Source organism: Botryllus schlosseri, chromosome 6 (genome assembly GCF_051294905.1).
Source record: "Botryllus schlosseri isolate E-star chromosome 6, Bs_hap1, whole genome shotgun sequence".
In the NCBI taxonomy this organism is placed as follows: domain Eukaryota; kingdom Metazoa; phylum Chordata; class Ascidiacea; order Stolidobranchia; family Styelidae; genus Botryllus; species Botryllus schlosseri.
The window spans coordinates 21,387,377-21,404,665 of NC_137241.1; the positions used below are offsets into that span (position 1 = coordinate 21,387,377).

A 17,289-nucleotide genomic window follows, 5' to 3' on the forward strand; every position below is an offset into this window, starting at 1 on the left:
CCGGGAAGAAAAAATCAACCAGAGTGAAAATTAAAATTGTAGCAACTGTGGCGATATTATTTAGTGACTCGCTACGTTTCGTGTTAATATCACGATACGAAACAATGTTCCTCCGGGCAGAAATTTCCCAGGAATCAAGCGGCAGATTAACTTACTTCATGGCTTTGTACAATCATCAGCAAAAATTATGCCATTATAATCAGACGCTGGAGGCTGCATAGTGCATGGTCGTGGAATATTGTAAACAAGACGCTACGTAGTACGTACACACAAACGTGGATCTTACTAATTATTTTTCGAATATGCAAATACTGGGAATTTCTGCTATATTCAGCGTGTACTTCGCAAGCTGCTACTGCGATGATTCATTTGGATTGAGTTACCTTGCGGAACATTTGAATAAATATTGCAAAATAACATCGCATCAGAATGCGGAATGCAATACAGAGAAGGGCCCTTCTAATGATAGGTCGATCGTAATGAAAGAAAGGCAAGGTAAAGCCGGACCTCGGGGACCTCCGGGGCCGCCAGGGAACGTTGATGTAAATGAATTGCAGAAGAGCATTGACCAGAAGTTGGCAGGTAGGCCTATGCTTATAATGGCGCGTGTATTTGAAAATGCCGTCTTAGTGTAAGCCGTATAGTTCTTGCTCATGCTCCAGGCGTGACAACACGAGTTGAATTTGGACTATACGAGTAGGCCAGGGTGTTTAGTAACCAGTATCGATGAAACAGCACTTTTTAACCCCTACCCCCCAAAAAAACGTTGGCCTTGGACTATAGGGAGGCCAACAAGCTTTTTGAGGCCTCCTCCTCCGACACACCCTTTTATGACGGACCGATGATGGTGTTGGCCAACATGCATTGGTCATTTTCGGCCATGATTTTCTCGCCACCGAGACCCATTTTTAATTCAAGAAATCTAGCTGCATACAATTTCAAGTAAAGTATGCCTACATCTCCAAATATTTTGGTCCCCCTTCGACCCCCTTAGGATTTTCCGCATTACTACGAAATATATGCGACACCCCGACAGATCTATTTTTATTACTATACTTAATTAAGTAGGCCTATACAGTCAGACACGTTTCATTTTCAACTTCTGCTTGACGTAGTTTGGGAATGTAGTGGAAATCGCTACTTTTACTTGTAATTGGGTATGAATTTACGACATTGCTTCTACTTCTACTTGACTAGCAAACCTGACTACTTTGACCACCTCTGGAGTATCGTGTAATGTGTGCAGCGCGTGTATGTGATTGTGATGTGGTGGATCGGAGCCGGATCATTACTTTTTCTGATACGGCCGGAGCCGGATCAGTACTTTTATGATCCGGCTAGAATCTTTATTGATAAGCATGACCTTTGTAACTAAATAACTACCAACCAACCAACCAACCACACGCAAGTAACCACCAAGTCAGTGCGAAAATAAACGAGCCATATTTATTAATTCACGGAACCACCGTATACCATGCAGGTAGGGGCATGGAACGGAGACGGATTGGATATCCGGCCGGACTTTTTTCATTTTTAGCCGGAGCATGATCGGAGCCTGATCAGTACTTTTCCTGATATGGCCGGGGCGGGACCAGAGAATTGAAAAACAGGATCGGAGAATTTGTCGATCCGCTCCGCACTAGTATGTGACCATCTGTGCCAATAGCTTCATCACAACGGCAAATTATACACTTGACAATCAATTATCAGATTACTGACGGCATGGGTCGCAAAGAGGGATATATAGAACTTCTTCGACCCTAATTTCGTGCTATAGGCCGCGAGCAGTAGTGTCGGCCACGGGCATGACTATGACGTATTGGCGAGAATGGAATTGCTCGTGAATCGGAGGATCGAGAATCAAGTTGTTAGTCTAACAACTTAAACGATTGACACGTCTGCCATACATTTTACATTATAAATCAATAACCATCACTCGTTATGCTTGTTTGATTAGAATTATTTTATTTACAGAATACAAAGAGTTATTCGATAACATACGCACTTTTGACAAGTTTATACTGGATTTAAGAGAAGGTAAGTGCTTGATCCTTCCAATGCAAAACCTGTAGGCCCCATTGGGGTGAAAGCATCGTGATTTTTGGTCTTCCATATTCAATCATATAGGGATACCGATTGTCAAAGTTGACACTTTACATTCCACTCCATATTGAATTGGGTGTGCAGTACATCAGTTCAATTCTCTAAAGTCACATCCGTTATCCGTTCTTCCTGCTCGCAGCTATGATGACGTAACGGACCCTTACAGCTTGTTTGTACGAGGATATATGGTAGCTAATTGAGTAGTATATTGAATTGTATATTGAAGTTCTGTACCTCCATAAGCTCTTCATATGATAAGTAGCCTAACTATGGTAAATTTGGTTAAAATAAGTCATATATATATATATATAAAGCTTTGGTTTTCGCTATTTGTCTTTTAACTACTTTTTGTTTAAGGATATTGTCAAGTGATATACAATCGCAAATGCTTTTGGTTTATCGACTCCAAAGTGAATTTTGAAAATGCCGCCAATCTGTGTAGTGACCGTGGAGGGCATCCGGCGAATATCTACAGCAGAGTGCATTATAATATGCTTGTTAAATATGTTCGAGGACTTCGTGGTGGAGTAACAGAACCGTGGCTTGGGATGACATACGAAAAGCTAGTGAGTTGAGGATTTGTAATCGCGAATAACTCAATGTTCAGTGTACTTTCATATTCAGGCAAATCGTGCAAAATTTCGTAACAACACCTATGTGGACTATCGTATTCCTTGGCATCCAGGGTATCCGAGTAGTTCTTCCGACAGAACGCATATGCTTTTATCAATAAGAACGGATTGGAATGACCATAGGCAAGGAATTTGGACGTCGGCGCCGGACAGTTTGGAAGAGGGAGTTATATGTGAAGTTTAGCGAGATCCACCGGGTCAAAACCCAAACGAATTGTTTCTGCGCGTAGGTGTGTTCACCTCACATATATAGCCTACCGATCGATTGTGACGACGTCATCGGCGTCTCGTCGAAGTTGCCTGATTTACCCGTGACTATTGACCTATTTTGAGTCGTAACAATCGCTGTGACATGAATTATGTAACCATAACGAAATTGAAGTCTATAAAATTTCAAAAATTGTGAAAATTTTGATTTTATTTTGATTTGTTCTTGCGTCATGGCCTTATCTCACCAAAGAAATATATTTCAAAATTTCAATTTTACTGCTGAGTAGTATTTTCTTTTACTGCGAAATGCTCAGTAGTGTTTTTCTTCTCCGTCGTAAAATTTCGTTCGCTTATTTATCACAAACCGAAAATTCGTACGAGATTTTGTCGTAAATGACTCACGCATGTTTTCTTGAAAAGCCGACATCTTGATCTATATTTTGCAACTTTTCTTTTGGCCTAGGTATACCATGGTCTGAGCTACAAAATAAAAAATAAAAAATAAATAAATAAAAACGAAATTTCTCCAAATGATTTGCACATAATCCTTCTTTGGCAACTTTGGCAACATTTAGCACTGTCCTCTGTTACTTCCTAAAACAGGCGTTAGAACGCAAAAGGGGCATCACAATTTTGAAGTACGGTGTCAGACAGGGTTGTAACCAAGTCACAAGGCTCCGAGTCACAAGTCAATCTCACTTTTATATTTTTGACTCGAGTCAAGTCGAGTCATTTTCAATTCCCACCGAGTCAAGTCCGAGTCCAAGTCAGCGAACAGAGGATCGAGTCCGAGTCATGGTATTATGACTCGAGTCCGAGTCCAAGTCATTGTGTTGACTGCTCAGTTTCCAGTTAAAGTCTTCCTAAACCCACTTTTTTAACCCTGTTTGGTGATATTGAATGGTTCGCATTTATAATATATCAATTTTCCTCACTTTTAGCAGTTTCTGGTCGCATTTTCAAGCACCAGTACCAACAAACGAAATCCCAATAGTGTGTTGGCTTCGAAATTACAATGAAATGTCGGTCTTCGCCGTCTGAATCTCGAGTCAATGACTTGCTTCGAGTTATGCGCAATGACTCGAGTCCAAGTCGAGTCAATACACAGATTGACTCGAGTCGAGTCGAGTCATTTCCGTATTTTGAGAAAATGACTCGAGTCGAGTCGAGTCATCCGAAAATCGTGACTCGAGTCATTACAACCCTGGTGTCAGAGCACTAATTCTCCAATCATATTATGGATATATAACCTACGGTAGTATAGTTATCTTATTCTATAGTCATAGTCATATCCACACACTGAGGACGAGAACTACAATTTGTGTTATTTTTTGAATATAGCGACACCTAGCAGATGGGAAAAATCAATGATGATGGGGGTAAATAACTAAAATTCAGCTAGTATGAAACTCCAATCGCAGACAAAGGCAATGTGATTCACATTCGTCATATGACACCAGAGGTGGTCAGTAACGAAGTACTTCTACTTCTTGAAATACTTGAAGTATATTTTGCCTACTCGCACTTCTTATTAGGTAGTTATGATTTTAGATTACTTATACTTCCACCTGACATTTTCAGTTTTTTAGGCAAAATAGGCGTAAAATATCCACGTTCTTACTTACTTGTGAACCGCCACTCCTACTTCTACTTGGATAGAAATTCCAGCCTTACTTCTACTTCTGCCTGAGTAGCGACGGTGACTATACTTTGACCACCTCAGTATGACACTAAACTTATGAGTGGAAGCATATATGTAGTGTTGGCTACATAGTGTATATAAAACTTGTTTCCGCGGTACAGGATCTAAGCAATTGGTGACAATCCTATATGCTCTTGCACATGTATCCAGGGTTGTAATTAGGGCTGGGCGAAATCGAGACCCTGAGTGATTGGATTCTGAATCACGGAATATGCTTTGAGTCGAGTAATCGAGTATCACTCATTATGACGCCATAACCAGAGGTGGTCAAAGTAGTCAAGAAAGCTACTCAAGTAGAAGTGGAAGTAGCGACGAAAAATATCTACTCAAGTACGAGTAAAAGTACTTCTTCCGTGAGCAACTTAAAACTACTTGAAGTAGAGGTAGAATTGATTGACTTTAAATCTACTCAAGTAAGTACAGTTGTGAAAACGATCGTGATTCGTTCGCATGGATTGTCAAGAGCTGCAAATGGCGAGCTATGCGAAGGTTGCAGAGCGTGATTCATATTGATGCATACCAGGACCAGGAGGTATCCAATTTTCGACAGAGTATGCTTAAGTCCACATCATGAGATGAAACTAATAGTATTGATATGGAAATGTGATACTAATCCTCTGTTAACTCGAACAGCCCGTTTTAGAAAATATCATGGTATTGTGCCCCCCCCCCCATATTATAAGGCCCGTAGTTTAGTCGAAGAGCAATACGGAAAAGTTGTATCGGATTCATCGGACTCGGTGTGAACACTTTGCGATTATAAACGTTAATAAAAAATATGGTGGATCGTAAAAATGCCATATTGTGTATCTCTATTTCCGGAAATAAAAGGCATTACTACATTTGCTTTTACACTTCAACATGTATGTTCTCCAGTCAAAAAAACTGAAACTGATTGGAATTCAAAGTATGATCCTGGGAATTGAAAGAGAAGTATAAATACTCCTTCTAAAAGCGGAAAATGTATTTCATGTCTTTAGTTCGGAAAGTTAAAAAAGTGGTTTGCTAAAACAGGTCTAAGGTCATCAGGCTATTTTCCTGATTAGAGGGTTGAAGTACTTCTACTTGACAAACCGAAAATAGCGAAAAGTAAGTAAGTAGATCACAAAATATTACGAAGTAGAAGTAGTGGGAAATTGGATCTACTTGAATAAGTACCGAAGTAGCGGAAAACTACTCGAGTACTTCAAAAAAGTAGAAGTAGCCTACTTCTTTACTGACTACCTCTGGTTGTAACAGAATGTAATATGTCCTGTTATCCATCACATTAAAGATACTTTGGTATTTTTTCGACCATACCGATTTCATTGCACTGTAGCTTTCGATTGATACCTATTTTATCAAATTTCGTGCTCGGCAAGCCGGTCAAAATTTATCGTCAAATTACCTTTAGTAGATTTACCATACGTCCTCCTTTAGGAGGATTTGTCCTCCTTTTGCAGGTTTTTGAAGATGTCCTCCGATGACGCTTAAAGTCATCCTTATTGGGAATTCGTCCTTCTTAACAGTTTTTAGAGCTAAGATAGTGGACGAGCATGTCCACATTCAAGTCGAAATACAAGCAATTACTACTAAATAAATACAGTCCATCCTCAAGATTACCGGACCACGACTGACCTATCGATCTCGCTTCCCATGACATGCCGCCCTATTTCTTGTCGCTTCCTTTTTCTATACTATCTTCTTTACTTTCATTCAGTGTGCATGCCTCCTCTTTACATCGCCTAGGCCAAGGTGGGTGTCCGATTCCATAGACAACTCCTAGTCGCTTCGACATCTTCCTTTCTTTTCATTGTATCGCATTTGTTGTGGTGTATTGAACTGATAAAATTGCTAATAAACCAATGATGATGATGAACATTCGAGTGAAAATGGGCATAAATGGCGCTAAATAGGAAATTCGTGGTTCGAACGAAAGTGTCGACCTTTTTTAGTCAACCAACCTCAAATTTGGGAAAAATTTACCCTTTTTTCCGGATTTTACCCCAGTATTCTAAGTTTGAAAACTTTGAAACAATGTCTTTCTTTCCCTAATCCAAAATATTGTAACCCTACCTTTAGCCAAATGGAAAGTGTGACGTAGGCTAATTTCACAGATCCATGTGATTTGCTTGTGTCCACACCATATAAGACACTATGTTACAATACATTACAATGTGAAAAAATGTGAAGACATGATTGTGGTACTATAGAGTATAGTATATAGTGGTACTGAGCTCGTGTTGCAGTGGAATTGAAATAAAGATGATCCTAACGTATTGCCAAACATGACACTGTAGATTTTTTATGGCTGGGCAAATGAGAGGCAAATGAGACTGCAGTGTTGCCAATTTAGCGATTTTTGCGCTAGATCTAGCGATTTTTCATCTAGTTTAGCGCCAAAAAATATGGATCTAGCGCCTAGCGATAAATCTAGCGATTTTTTAAGAAGCATTTAGCGATTATTTAGCGCTTTTTTACCGAAAATAACTAATAAAGATCAGTTCTGGCCGACGATTGCATTGGCTACACCGGTCACCAGAGTGCGGACTCCGATGATATATAATATTGCATGGTGTTCTAAGAACACTATGATTATAGATTACTAACCTACGGATAGATACGCAACTCCTGGCGGTTACGCATGGGCAAACAGTGTCTCTTCTTGTTGAGTAATCTAAAAGTAACATAATTGGCAGTGCTACATCTGGCGACCTGAGCGCTAAAATTTATTATAATTGGCACCGATCGAAAGCCAGTGTCGCAGTGATCTCGGAAATACAAAACAAAATCTCGTTAGCACAATTGTCCCGAAACAGCCCTCAAAGTCTGAAAACCGGCATTGCTCCAACACTGGCACCGTCGCAACACAATGAACATAACAATGACCAATTTCGTCCAGTGATTGCCCTGATCAATGCCGATTTCAGACCCCTCGGGCTGTTCTGAGGTCGTTCCATTGTCCTTACAAGAACCTAATTCGTATTGTCGGAATCAATGCGACACCAGCTTTCGTCCAAGACCAAATTCATTAAATTTCATAGCCCGGGTTGGTCCCCGTGGTCCACGGATTATTTTCTTAAGGTCTCCACTTATAGTCGCTGGTAAACCCGATTCAAGTCGTGTTGTGTCGGGTCAAGTCGCTTGTCGTGTACAAGTGTGTCCAGTGACATGTCGTGTTCAAGTACTCACACACAGTTTAGAGAAGTCAAGCGCATTTCCAAAGTACATCGCATCACGTATTCACGGACGCATCGAGCAAGGCAGGCTTATATAGTGAGCTGTTATGCCTGCAAACCTGGTCAGTGGTCACGTATAGCGATCATTGCGCAAAGCGATCTCCTTTATCGAAATGCACTGCACGTTTTGTCCCGCTTAGAGATGACTATTACGTATTATGAGCAAGAAATATGATAAGTGACTTTGGCCCCAGACGAGTAAAATATAGCTGAGAAGAATGTATTGATATTATGGTCCAATTTAACACCTTTAGCAATTGTTGCAGATTTAGCGCTATTTTTTAGCGCTTTTTTCTCAATATTTAGCGACATCTAGCGATTTGTGACACCAGTTTTAGCGATTTTATTCCATCCGGAGTTGGCAACACTGAATGAGAGGCAGCTTTTGCTCGCGCGCACGGACGAATTAAACCTAAACGCGATAGCATTGTCACTTGTCATGTCAGAACATCTAATGGATTCCGTTTCTTGTACCACCACCGTGGTACGAACATTAAGCAATGAAGAGAAAATACGATTAGCTGATCAGGATAAGAAACTGATCAGTGAATTCAAGAGGAACAAGTTGGATGCGGAATCGAAGAAAATGTGGGACTTATTTTACAAGAGAAACAAAACAAACTTTTTCAAGGATCGCCACTGGACTAGTAGGGAATTCCAGGAATTGCATGACACAACTATTGCTAAGAACAAACCTGTCCTACTAGAAGCTGGATGTGGTGTAGGTAATTTTCTATTTCCCATTTTACAAGAATTTCCTAATTTATTCATACACGCCTGTGATTTTTCGCCGAGAGCTGTTGAATATGTACAATCGAATGAAAAGTATGATACTGCACACTGCAACGCATTCCAATGCGATCTTACGAATGAAGATTGTTTTAACGGTCATATTGAAAAATCATCTGTCGATATTGTTTCTCTCATATTTGTTGTATCTGCGATTAGTCCTGAAAAGTTCAAAGACGTTTTCAGAAACTGTTTCAACGTTCTGAAACCAGATGGTCACATTATATTCCGCGATTATGGCATTAATGATTATGCGATGATTCGATTTGGCGCGGGAAATAAAATTTCGGACAATTTTTATGCACGTCAAGATGGAACTAGGGCATACTATTTCTCCATTGAACTTATTGAAAAGCTTGCCACGAATGCAGGTTTCAAAGTGGTAGAAAATCAGTACGTTTTGCGCGAAACAATCAATAAGAAAGAAGGCCTATCAGTGCCTCGTGTATTTTTACAGGGTAAATATATGAAGATGTCTTGATAACTTCGAGCCGTTCGAGGGTATCATGTTTTTCAAATTCGTTGTTTTAATTAGGGTTACCATACGTCCTCTTTTAGGAGAATTTGTCCTCTTTTTTGACGTTTTTGAAAGTGTCCTCGGAGGACGCCCAAGTGCCCTCTTTTTTGAGATTATGTCCTATTTTTTAAAATTTTTGTTTGAATATAGGGTAAAATTCGAGTAAATCAGCACCGAAGTAACGCTTCGGCTACTATTTCGAAAGCTGAGCCGCAAAGTTGACCTTTTTTTTAGTCAACCTAAATTTACCATTTTTTTCGGATTTTACTACACAATTGTAAGTCGGAAAATTTTGAAAAAGTTTCCTCTTTTCACATTTCCAAAATATGGCCCTGGTTTTAATATCTGTCGAAAACAACGTATTTGAAGTTTCTCATCTATGGTTGCCAAGGCCATCGGCAGTGCCTGCATTTTTATGTGATTTGTGGAATTCTCTCAAACAACAGTCAAAACCAACAAACTTTCCACTTGTTGTATTCTTTCAAATAGGAAGATGTTTCTGTATGATGTATCGACTCGCTTTTCTGAGCAGAATCATCTCTTGTATCAAGGTCTCTTTCTCTCTTTATTATTATAATATATATTGAACATCGTAAAACATTTTAGCACTATTGTCCAACCCGGAGGTTCACTAGAAAACTTCATAAGCTATGCGTTATTTGCGAGAACTGTCCTAACCACATAGCCTCAAAATACTTGACTACTTTGAAATTCACGTATTTTCCATTGCTGCTTCGGATAGATTTGGCATGCTATTCGTGGCGTGAATTCTACTTTTACTACCTTTTTGCATTTCTGTGGCCAGTTTTTGTTAAGTAATACGGCTCTGTGTACTGTTAGCAATACTTTGTAATGCACTGCATGTTAAATGTGAACTGTTTTTAATTTTTCTGCTACATTTCAGAAATTAAAGTAAACCAACACTGCATACTGTTTGCAGTAATTTGTCTCACACTTGTCTGTTGGAAGTGAACTAGACTCTTCACTCCACAATGATTTCTGGATGTACCTCTTATCTATGGGTGGCCGGAGTATGCGTTGTTGCATATTATTTATTCAAAATAGCAAAGTATTTCGCTCGGTTATGCAATGAATCCCTTTGGAGCAAGACTTTTGATTTTCAAAAGTACGGCAATTGGGCGGTTGTTACTGGCGGAAGCGACGGCATTGGGAAAGCATTGACGATGGAATTTGCTCAAAGCGGAATGAACGTTTTTATCCTTGCCAGAACCAAACAAAAACTTGAAAACATGGAAAAGGAGATCAAGTCGATGTACAAAGTTAGTGTGAAGACACTTGCGGTCGATTTTTCCAAGGAAGATATTTACCAAGCTATACAAGATGAAGTCAGTGAACTTGATATAGCTGTCTTGGTGAATAATGTTGGAATGACACATCCTGAGCCAATAGCTCTTCTTGATGTTCCAAACGTTGAGAAGTATTCGAATGATGTGATTCATGTGAACACGTTCGCTTTAATGAAATTAACCGCCATGATTTTACCACAAATGACTTCACGTAAAGGTGGAATTGTGGTTAACGTTTCATCTGTTATTGGAAGTACGATTAGTCCATTTTTTGCCTTGTATGGGGCGACTAAATCCTGCATGAATACTTTCACCGAAGCTATGCGACAAGAGTATTCCGACTCGGGTGTTATATTCCAATGCATAGCACCCGCGATTACTGCTACCCCGGCAGTCGCCTCCCGTACTAAAAGCAATTTTATGATTCCTTCCTCAGCGCTCTTTGGTAAATATGCCATCAAGGCTATTGGAAAGTCGGCATACACAAATACAAGTTTTCTTTGGCATAATGTATTTCAGTTGATGTTGTATGTACTTCCGAACGTCGTCTTTTTTAACGCAATGAGAAAAGGGGTAGAAGACGCTTTAATAAACACAAAGAAGGAATAATTGAATATGAATATAATATTCAATTGTATATTGAAGTTTTGTACCTCAAAAAAGCTCTTTAATGAGGTTATAAACCTCTACTTTCAAAATATTGCACTAATAAACACACGACTCGATTATGTTTTCTTAGATTCGCTGGCTTATTTCTTTTCATGCTGGCAATGGTGTTTTTCGAACATTGTTCTCTGCAGTTAGTGGGCGCTAGCGTCGTCGCGTACTATGGGTTCAGAGTACTGCGTTTTCTTGCTCGCTTGTTCAACGAGTCACTCTGGAGCAAGACGTTAGATTTCAAGAAGCATGGAGACTGGGTTGTTATCACTGGCGGCAGCGACGGTATCGGTAAAGCTCTGGCGTTTGAGTTTGCAAAGTGCGGAATGAATGTGTGCGTACTCGCGCGGACTAAATCTAAGCTCGAAAATCTGGAACAACGGCTCAGGTCTGAGTATAACGTTGAAGTGAAGACCGTAGCCGTTGATTTTTGTGCGGAAGGCGTTTATGAGAAAATCACAAATGAGATACACGGAATGAACGTCGCAGTGTTGGTAAACAACGTCGGCATGACCTACCTTGACCCTTGCGCTTTTCTCGATGTTCCAGATCCTCGAAATTTTTCGAGCAACCTTACTAACGTAAACGTGCACGCGTTGATGAAATTGAGTTCCATCGTCTTGCCTAACATGGTGCACCGTAACCGAGGTATCGTGGTAAACATCTCATCTGTTATCGGTAAAAGAATCACTCCGTTTTTCGCGGTGTATGGGTCCGGAAAATCTCTTATGATTAATTTCACTGAGGCTCTTCGACAAGAATACAGCAAATCGGGTGTGCTGTTCCAATGCATCGCCCCCGGCATTGTCGCAACCCCTCCTATCGCCGCCACAATGAAAAGCAATTTTATTGTCCCCACTCCGGAGTTATACGCGAAATACGCTATCAAGGCAATTGGAAAATCGTCCTACACTAATACTGGTTTTATTTGGCACAATGTGTTTCAATGGATTTTGACGGCTATGCCAGACGTCGCCTTCTTTAGAGTCATGAAAAACGGTGCAGACGAGGCAATGGCGAAAAGAAGTGATTAAAAAGCTCACAACTTCGTTATGTTAGCAAGTGTTGCTGTAGCGTGCATGTATACTTTGATGTAAACAGTGGGTCCTTTAAAATGTCGACTTTCACAGAAAAATTAGTGGAACGAGAATTCTTAATGCACAAATGCAAGTGCACCTTTGACTATTTTCAGTATCATTGTCATTTTGTGAACTATATACTGGTAGAACTTATCCTTGACTATTCATACATAATGTTACTAATTTTTATTCTAACTCGCGCTTATTGAACTAGAGAACCAATAATACGCAAATATCCCGAATTGAGAAGTCCAGCTGTTTCGTCAAAAGATGACGACTCTGAGCAAGGAAGAGTACTTGAAGAGATATCTCGATCCGGTTAAAAGTGGTGATTACAAAAAGAGAAAAAAGAAAAACAAAGAGAAAGCCAAGGCGTGAGTCATTCAAATAGGAGGCAGTGGTAGTTAGACTTGTGTAATGAATGTTCGTTATTGTATTTTATGAAACCCGCCTCAGTGTTGGGATGACTCTATTCACCACTCAACCCGAGTCACGTTTTTGAATGGCTTGACTTGGATCGGACGACACAATTACTGAAAATGTTTGGTGACTAGAAATTGACTCGAAGTCGGAAAATTTGACATGACTAGACTGCGGTGTAGACAGGGGCAGAATCGGGGAACCCTCTACCCCCTTTTCACGCTCCATTCAACCCCCTTTTGAAAGGCCTTATTGTTTTCTCCGGAGAGAGCAATCTGCTTATCCTGAATGTATTACCATGTTATTTCTTCAAGCCTTTGTACTTGATCCCAACTTTGATGCGCGTTTAGGCTACAGAATCGTTGGCACAGTGTGCCACACAGGCGATGCTTGGCGTGCTATCGAGTTAACAATATTTAAACTGAAATCAACAGGGTGCGTGGCATGAAAATTGTCGACGACGACATCAGTTGGAGCAAAATAACCCCACAAGAAGAGGACGATTTACCCGAAGAACTGCTGGTAACTAAAAAACTTCAATGAAACAGGACTCGGTACGAATAGCGCGCAATCATATTTTAGATGAAAGAAGAGAAACCAAGTATCGAAGAAATCGACGAGAGAACGGAAGCGGAAAAGGCGTTGGATTTATACCGGAAGGGCGACAAGTGGAAAATGGTAGACGCGAACAAGGACACCAAGGTATGTCGCGCTGCAACAGCCAGAATTCGGAATTCCGGCGAGTAACAGGGTACTCTATGTGTCAGACGACTGATTCTTCCAGGACGGCCCGCAGGCACGACTCGGACAGCGACATCGATGTTCCACGGCGGTCCAGACATGATTCGACCGATGAGTCCGCGGACGGTCGCCCAAAACGTGAAAAAAACGTTAGGCAAGACTCGGACAGTGACTTGGACGTTGATCGAAGACGTCCGGGGCGTCACGATTCTTCATCCGACAGCACAGAAGGTCGGAGACATGACTCTTCCAAACGGGACTCGAGACGTTCGCATAATTCAGAACGGAAAAAACACGACGACAGCGGTCGGTATCGTAAATCTAAAAAATCAGCGCGCCGGCGATCGTCTGATTCTGATGGAAACTCGGAACCTTCAAAATCGAGACACGGTTCGCGCCACAGTAAGCAGAGGCCTGAGTCTGATTCGGACTTGGAAGTGCTTAGGCCGCGTACGTCGGGTGACAATCGAAAAGAATTAATGAAACAGAGGCTTGATTCGGATTCGGATTTGGACCTGCCAAGGCCGGGGAGCAAACATGGGGCTAAAAAGGTGGGTTGTGCGTATTTGGCTTGGGTATGGGAGAATAAATTCTTTTCATCCTCTCCAGACACGCATCTGGAAGTCCAAGTGCAGTATTTCTGCCACCTGAGTGCTGGAGTTTTATTGTGGTTCCTCCAATCCAGAGATATCCTATATTATCTCTCTGTGTGATTAGATTTCAATTCACACCATCGTTCTGTATAGCATGTGTTCATTTTTTTACGTGAGTGCTTTGACCTTATTAACTACAATCACCGTGGCTTGATTCTCATCCATACCAGACACTTCCTCTTGGGAATTATCATGATGAAATTGCAACGGTGGGTAATATGTGTTCTTTTGTTGTCATGACTTGGGAATCATCCACGGGCCCTCCATCCCTACTTAACTTCCACAACCATGAGCACGGATTTCCCGAGTCATGACAATTGGCTGTAGGCCTATGTGCCTGCGTCTTGGCTTGAATGTCTCGATAGCACTAAAACAGATTTGGATTGCGCGAATTGAAATCACTCAACCCTTTCAGAGTTGGTTTTGGCATTTCAGCTGAGTTCGGGTGCTGTTGGAGGTCTAACGAGTCGGCACGAATTGAAGAAGGAGCTTCGAGAAAAGAGGAAGATAGACTCGGACATGGATCATCTTGCTAGAGAGAGTCAAACGGCAGGTAGGCTACACGTGTGGTCTAATTTCACGGTACCAATGTTGTGTTATCGAGATTAAGTGGCAGGTACGCGATTTGCTGAGGTGATGTAAGTTTTAGTTACCTGCATTTCTCGAATGGCTATGTTTTTGACTACTTCACAGTTTTGTAGACAGAACTAGGTGCTTTTGGAATACAACCGGTTTTGAGATCCTTGTATCATTTTAGTAAGCGAAATAGCCCCATTAGTAGTTTACCTAAATAAAACTGTTCGGTGGAACCAGTAGTCTCAAAACAACCTACTTTAATGCTCAGAAAAAGTACTTCGTTACCGACCACCCTTGAATATGACAAACCTTTAGTTCTAGGAGGAATCCAACCCTCACCGGCTGTGACCAAGCATTCCCTAATGTAGATCCAGACTGGCGAAGTAATATGGAGAACAAAGATTGCTGCTCAAAATTTCTCACACTTTACATGTTTGTACATAGGGTTGTTACAACTTACAACTTCAATAACTTCGCTTCTGCCGGATGGAAGTGAGCAGAAATTGTTGTGCGTCGTTCTTTTAGGCAATCTTACGATTTCATGGGGTTGAAAAACAAATTCGAAAAATTGAATCGGCTCTGCGGAGGCTTCTACTGCTTGGAATTCAGCCAAATTTGTCATGCAGCGTTTTTTTAGGCAACGTAACAATTTAATCAGTGAATTCCCGCAATTCGGGAAAAAAGATACTTTCGAAGAACCCTATTGTACATCCTCTTTACAGCAAGGCTCTAACCTTCTTTTCTTTTCCAGCCACAATATTCCGAGAAAAAGGCGGCAAGAAAAGAGATTTAGTAAAAGAGAAAATACACAAAGAAGCGCAAGACGCAGAAAAGAAAAAGAAATCTGACAAATACAATCAGTGGGGCAAAGGGTAAGTGTATGCCGTCCTTCTGACGTTACTGAGATGCGAGATTCAAAATTTTTTCCGACAGATTGGCGCAGACCGAAATGAAGGATTACGCTCTCGAGGATCTCATCCACGAAGCCAGCAAACCGCTCGCCCGGTACGCCGACGACGCGGATTTGGACGCGCTTCAGAGGTCGAAAATGCGAGATGGCGATCCGATGGCGGAATACCTCGCCAGGAAACGCACTAAGGAAACTGGAAACGCGCCAAGTGGGTTGATATAGGTTTTGTCGTGTTGAAATCAAATTTGGTACCTGTCGTGTCAACCGACTCTACGTCCGCAACGTGATAATTTACGGGTTAAGATTATACGACGATGGATATTCCTATGGTTAGAATCGAACACGAGATGGATTTGGGATGACATGAGGACAGTGTGTGCACATCGAATTCAATATGAAACAAATTCAAGTCGTAAACTGTTTAATTTCGTCTCAAAACCCGTAACTTTAAAAAAAAAATTAGATAATATTATGTCCTATGTTTTCGAAAATTGCCTGGTGTCAATGAATATATTCTGTTTCGGATTTCAGCTGCAGTTTTATGCTGGCAGAGTAAACCTCCATATTTCATTTCTAGCCATTCCGACGATGTAAGAATGTTCAGTACCGGCGCTATAGTATCAAGTGGAGTGTTTTATATCAGTATTATGTGTAGCTTCAATACTTCATTTCCGCCGTTTGAGCCTCGAAAACCTCGGTTAGCCGTATCTTTGCGTGAAGAATCGCGTTACACAAAGCTACAAATATTCATGGAGTGACATTTCTGTAAAGCAATGATTATTATCACGCCACAACAGTGGGTACCCGAACACTCGAATCTAATCACCCAAGTACCCGATACGGCGCAACATGTCAATTGCATGTCTTATTATATCTTCAGCTATGCCAAAGTACAACGGTCCCGCCCCGGCTCCAAACCGTTACGGAGTCCAACCAGGTTACCGGTGGGACGGAGTCGACCGGTCCAACGGTTTCGAAAAGAAGTACTTTCATTCCAAATCGGAGAGAGGTGCGCTCGATCAAGAAGCGTACAAATGGAGCGTCGAAGATATGTGATACCGTTTCGCCACGTTTACTTCCACTACGATATTTTATACTTGTCCTTGAGATTTTAGTGTTTCGCACGGAGCTTCACTTATTCGAAAATAAGGACATATTTTGTATCATTTGTGTTTCGAATTATCAGTGACTCTGTACACTCTGGGAGGGTAGCTATATTAGGCAACAGCAGTGATAGGACCAGTGCATTATGCAAAGTTATACAGATGCAGCTGTGGGGACCGATATGTTGCAAATGAAGATAGCAGTTACTTATTGGTAGGGCGATTTTTTTTTTGACCTAAAAATGGAAGATTGTGACCAAAGCTTGACCTCACGTATGCAAATTAGGTGTTTTTCGCACATAATGGTAAAATTGTACTACTTTTCTTCATTTCTGCTTGGAACTGTCTGTCCTTACGCAGTAGTTTGGCCTGAGAACACATTTTTGGTTTAAAAACTGACAAATTTTTACATGACGAAACTAGTTTTTTAACGAAATCTGGCCCTGTGAAGAATTCCGGTAGTTACATCACGTATTATGGTAGAAATAATTTAAATTTGTTGTAGTACAACGAAAGATACTTTCCTACATTCTCGGGTAGAAAGTGCCTGTCCTTACTAAGTAGCTTGCCAAGAATGGAAAAAGAACATGCGACAGCACCAGTTGCTGGCTGACTACGCTGAAGTTGTGCGTACGCTGCTGGTGACACACCGTGTTGCTTCATTCCGAATAT

The 17,289-nt window shown here is 41.0% G+C and overlaps 5 protein-coding genes and 1 pseudogene across 6 annotated transcripts in view; 5 read left to right on the forward strand and 1 right to left on the reverse strand.

The window, feature by feature from the left end:
• LOC145441493 (nicotinate phosphoribosyltransferase-like) overlaps positions 1-17,289 on the reverse strand; it is a 116,203-nt gene that overhangs the window by 88,874 nt on the left and 10,040 nt on the right. The gene's annotated exons all lie outside the window — the stretch shown is intronic.
• LOC145441485 (uncharacterized) lies at positions 179-4,134 on the forward strand. Its single transcript, XM_080319357.1, has 4 exons — positions 179-582; positions 1,975-2,037; positions 2,461-2,669; positions 2,728-4,134. The coding sequence occupies exons 1-4, from the start codon at positions 303-305 to the stop codon at positions 2,917-2,919; spliced, it is 744 nt and encodes a 247-aa protein (XP_080175483.1). The 5' UTR covers positions 179-302; the 3' UTR covers positions 2,920-4,134.
• Positions 8,242-9,285, forward strand: LOC145441489 (tRNA N(3)-cytidine methyltransferase METTL6-like). Its single transcript, XM_080319361.1, has one exon. The coding sequence runs from the start codon at positions 8,305-8,307 to the stop codon at positions 9,133-9,135; it is 831 nt and encodes a 276-aa protein (XP_080175487.1). The 5' UTR covers positions 8,242-8,304; the 3' UTR covers positions 9,136-9,285.
• On the forward strand, positions 10,051-11,163 carry LOC145441488 (very-long-chain 3-oxoacyl-CoA reductase-like). The gene has a single exon (XM_080319360.1). The coding sequence runs from the start codon at positions 10,164-10,166 to the stop codon at positions 11,085-11,087; it is 924 nt and encodes a 307-aa protein (XP_080175486.1). The 5' UTR covers positions 10,051-10,163; the 3' UTR covers positions 11,088-11,163.
• On the forward strand, positions 11,161-12,315 carry LOC145441487 (very-long-chain 3-oxoacyl-CoA reductase pseudogene; annotated as a pseudogene).
• LOC145441486 (uncharacterized) lies at positions 12,395-16,680 on the forward strand. The gene is made up of 8 exons (XM_080319358.1): positions 12,395-12,588; positions 13,069-13,156; positions 13,217-13,336; positions 13,402-13,926; positions 14,464-14,581; positions 15,356-15,476; positions 15,538-15,722; positions 16,395-16,680. Exons 1-8 carry the CDS (start codon positions 12,485-12,487, stop codon positions 16,568-16,570), a joined length of 1,437 nt encoding a protein of 478 aa, XP_080175484.1. The 5' UTR covers positions 12,395-12,484; the 3' UTR covers positions 16,571-16,680.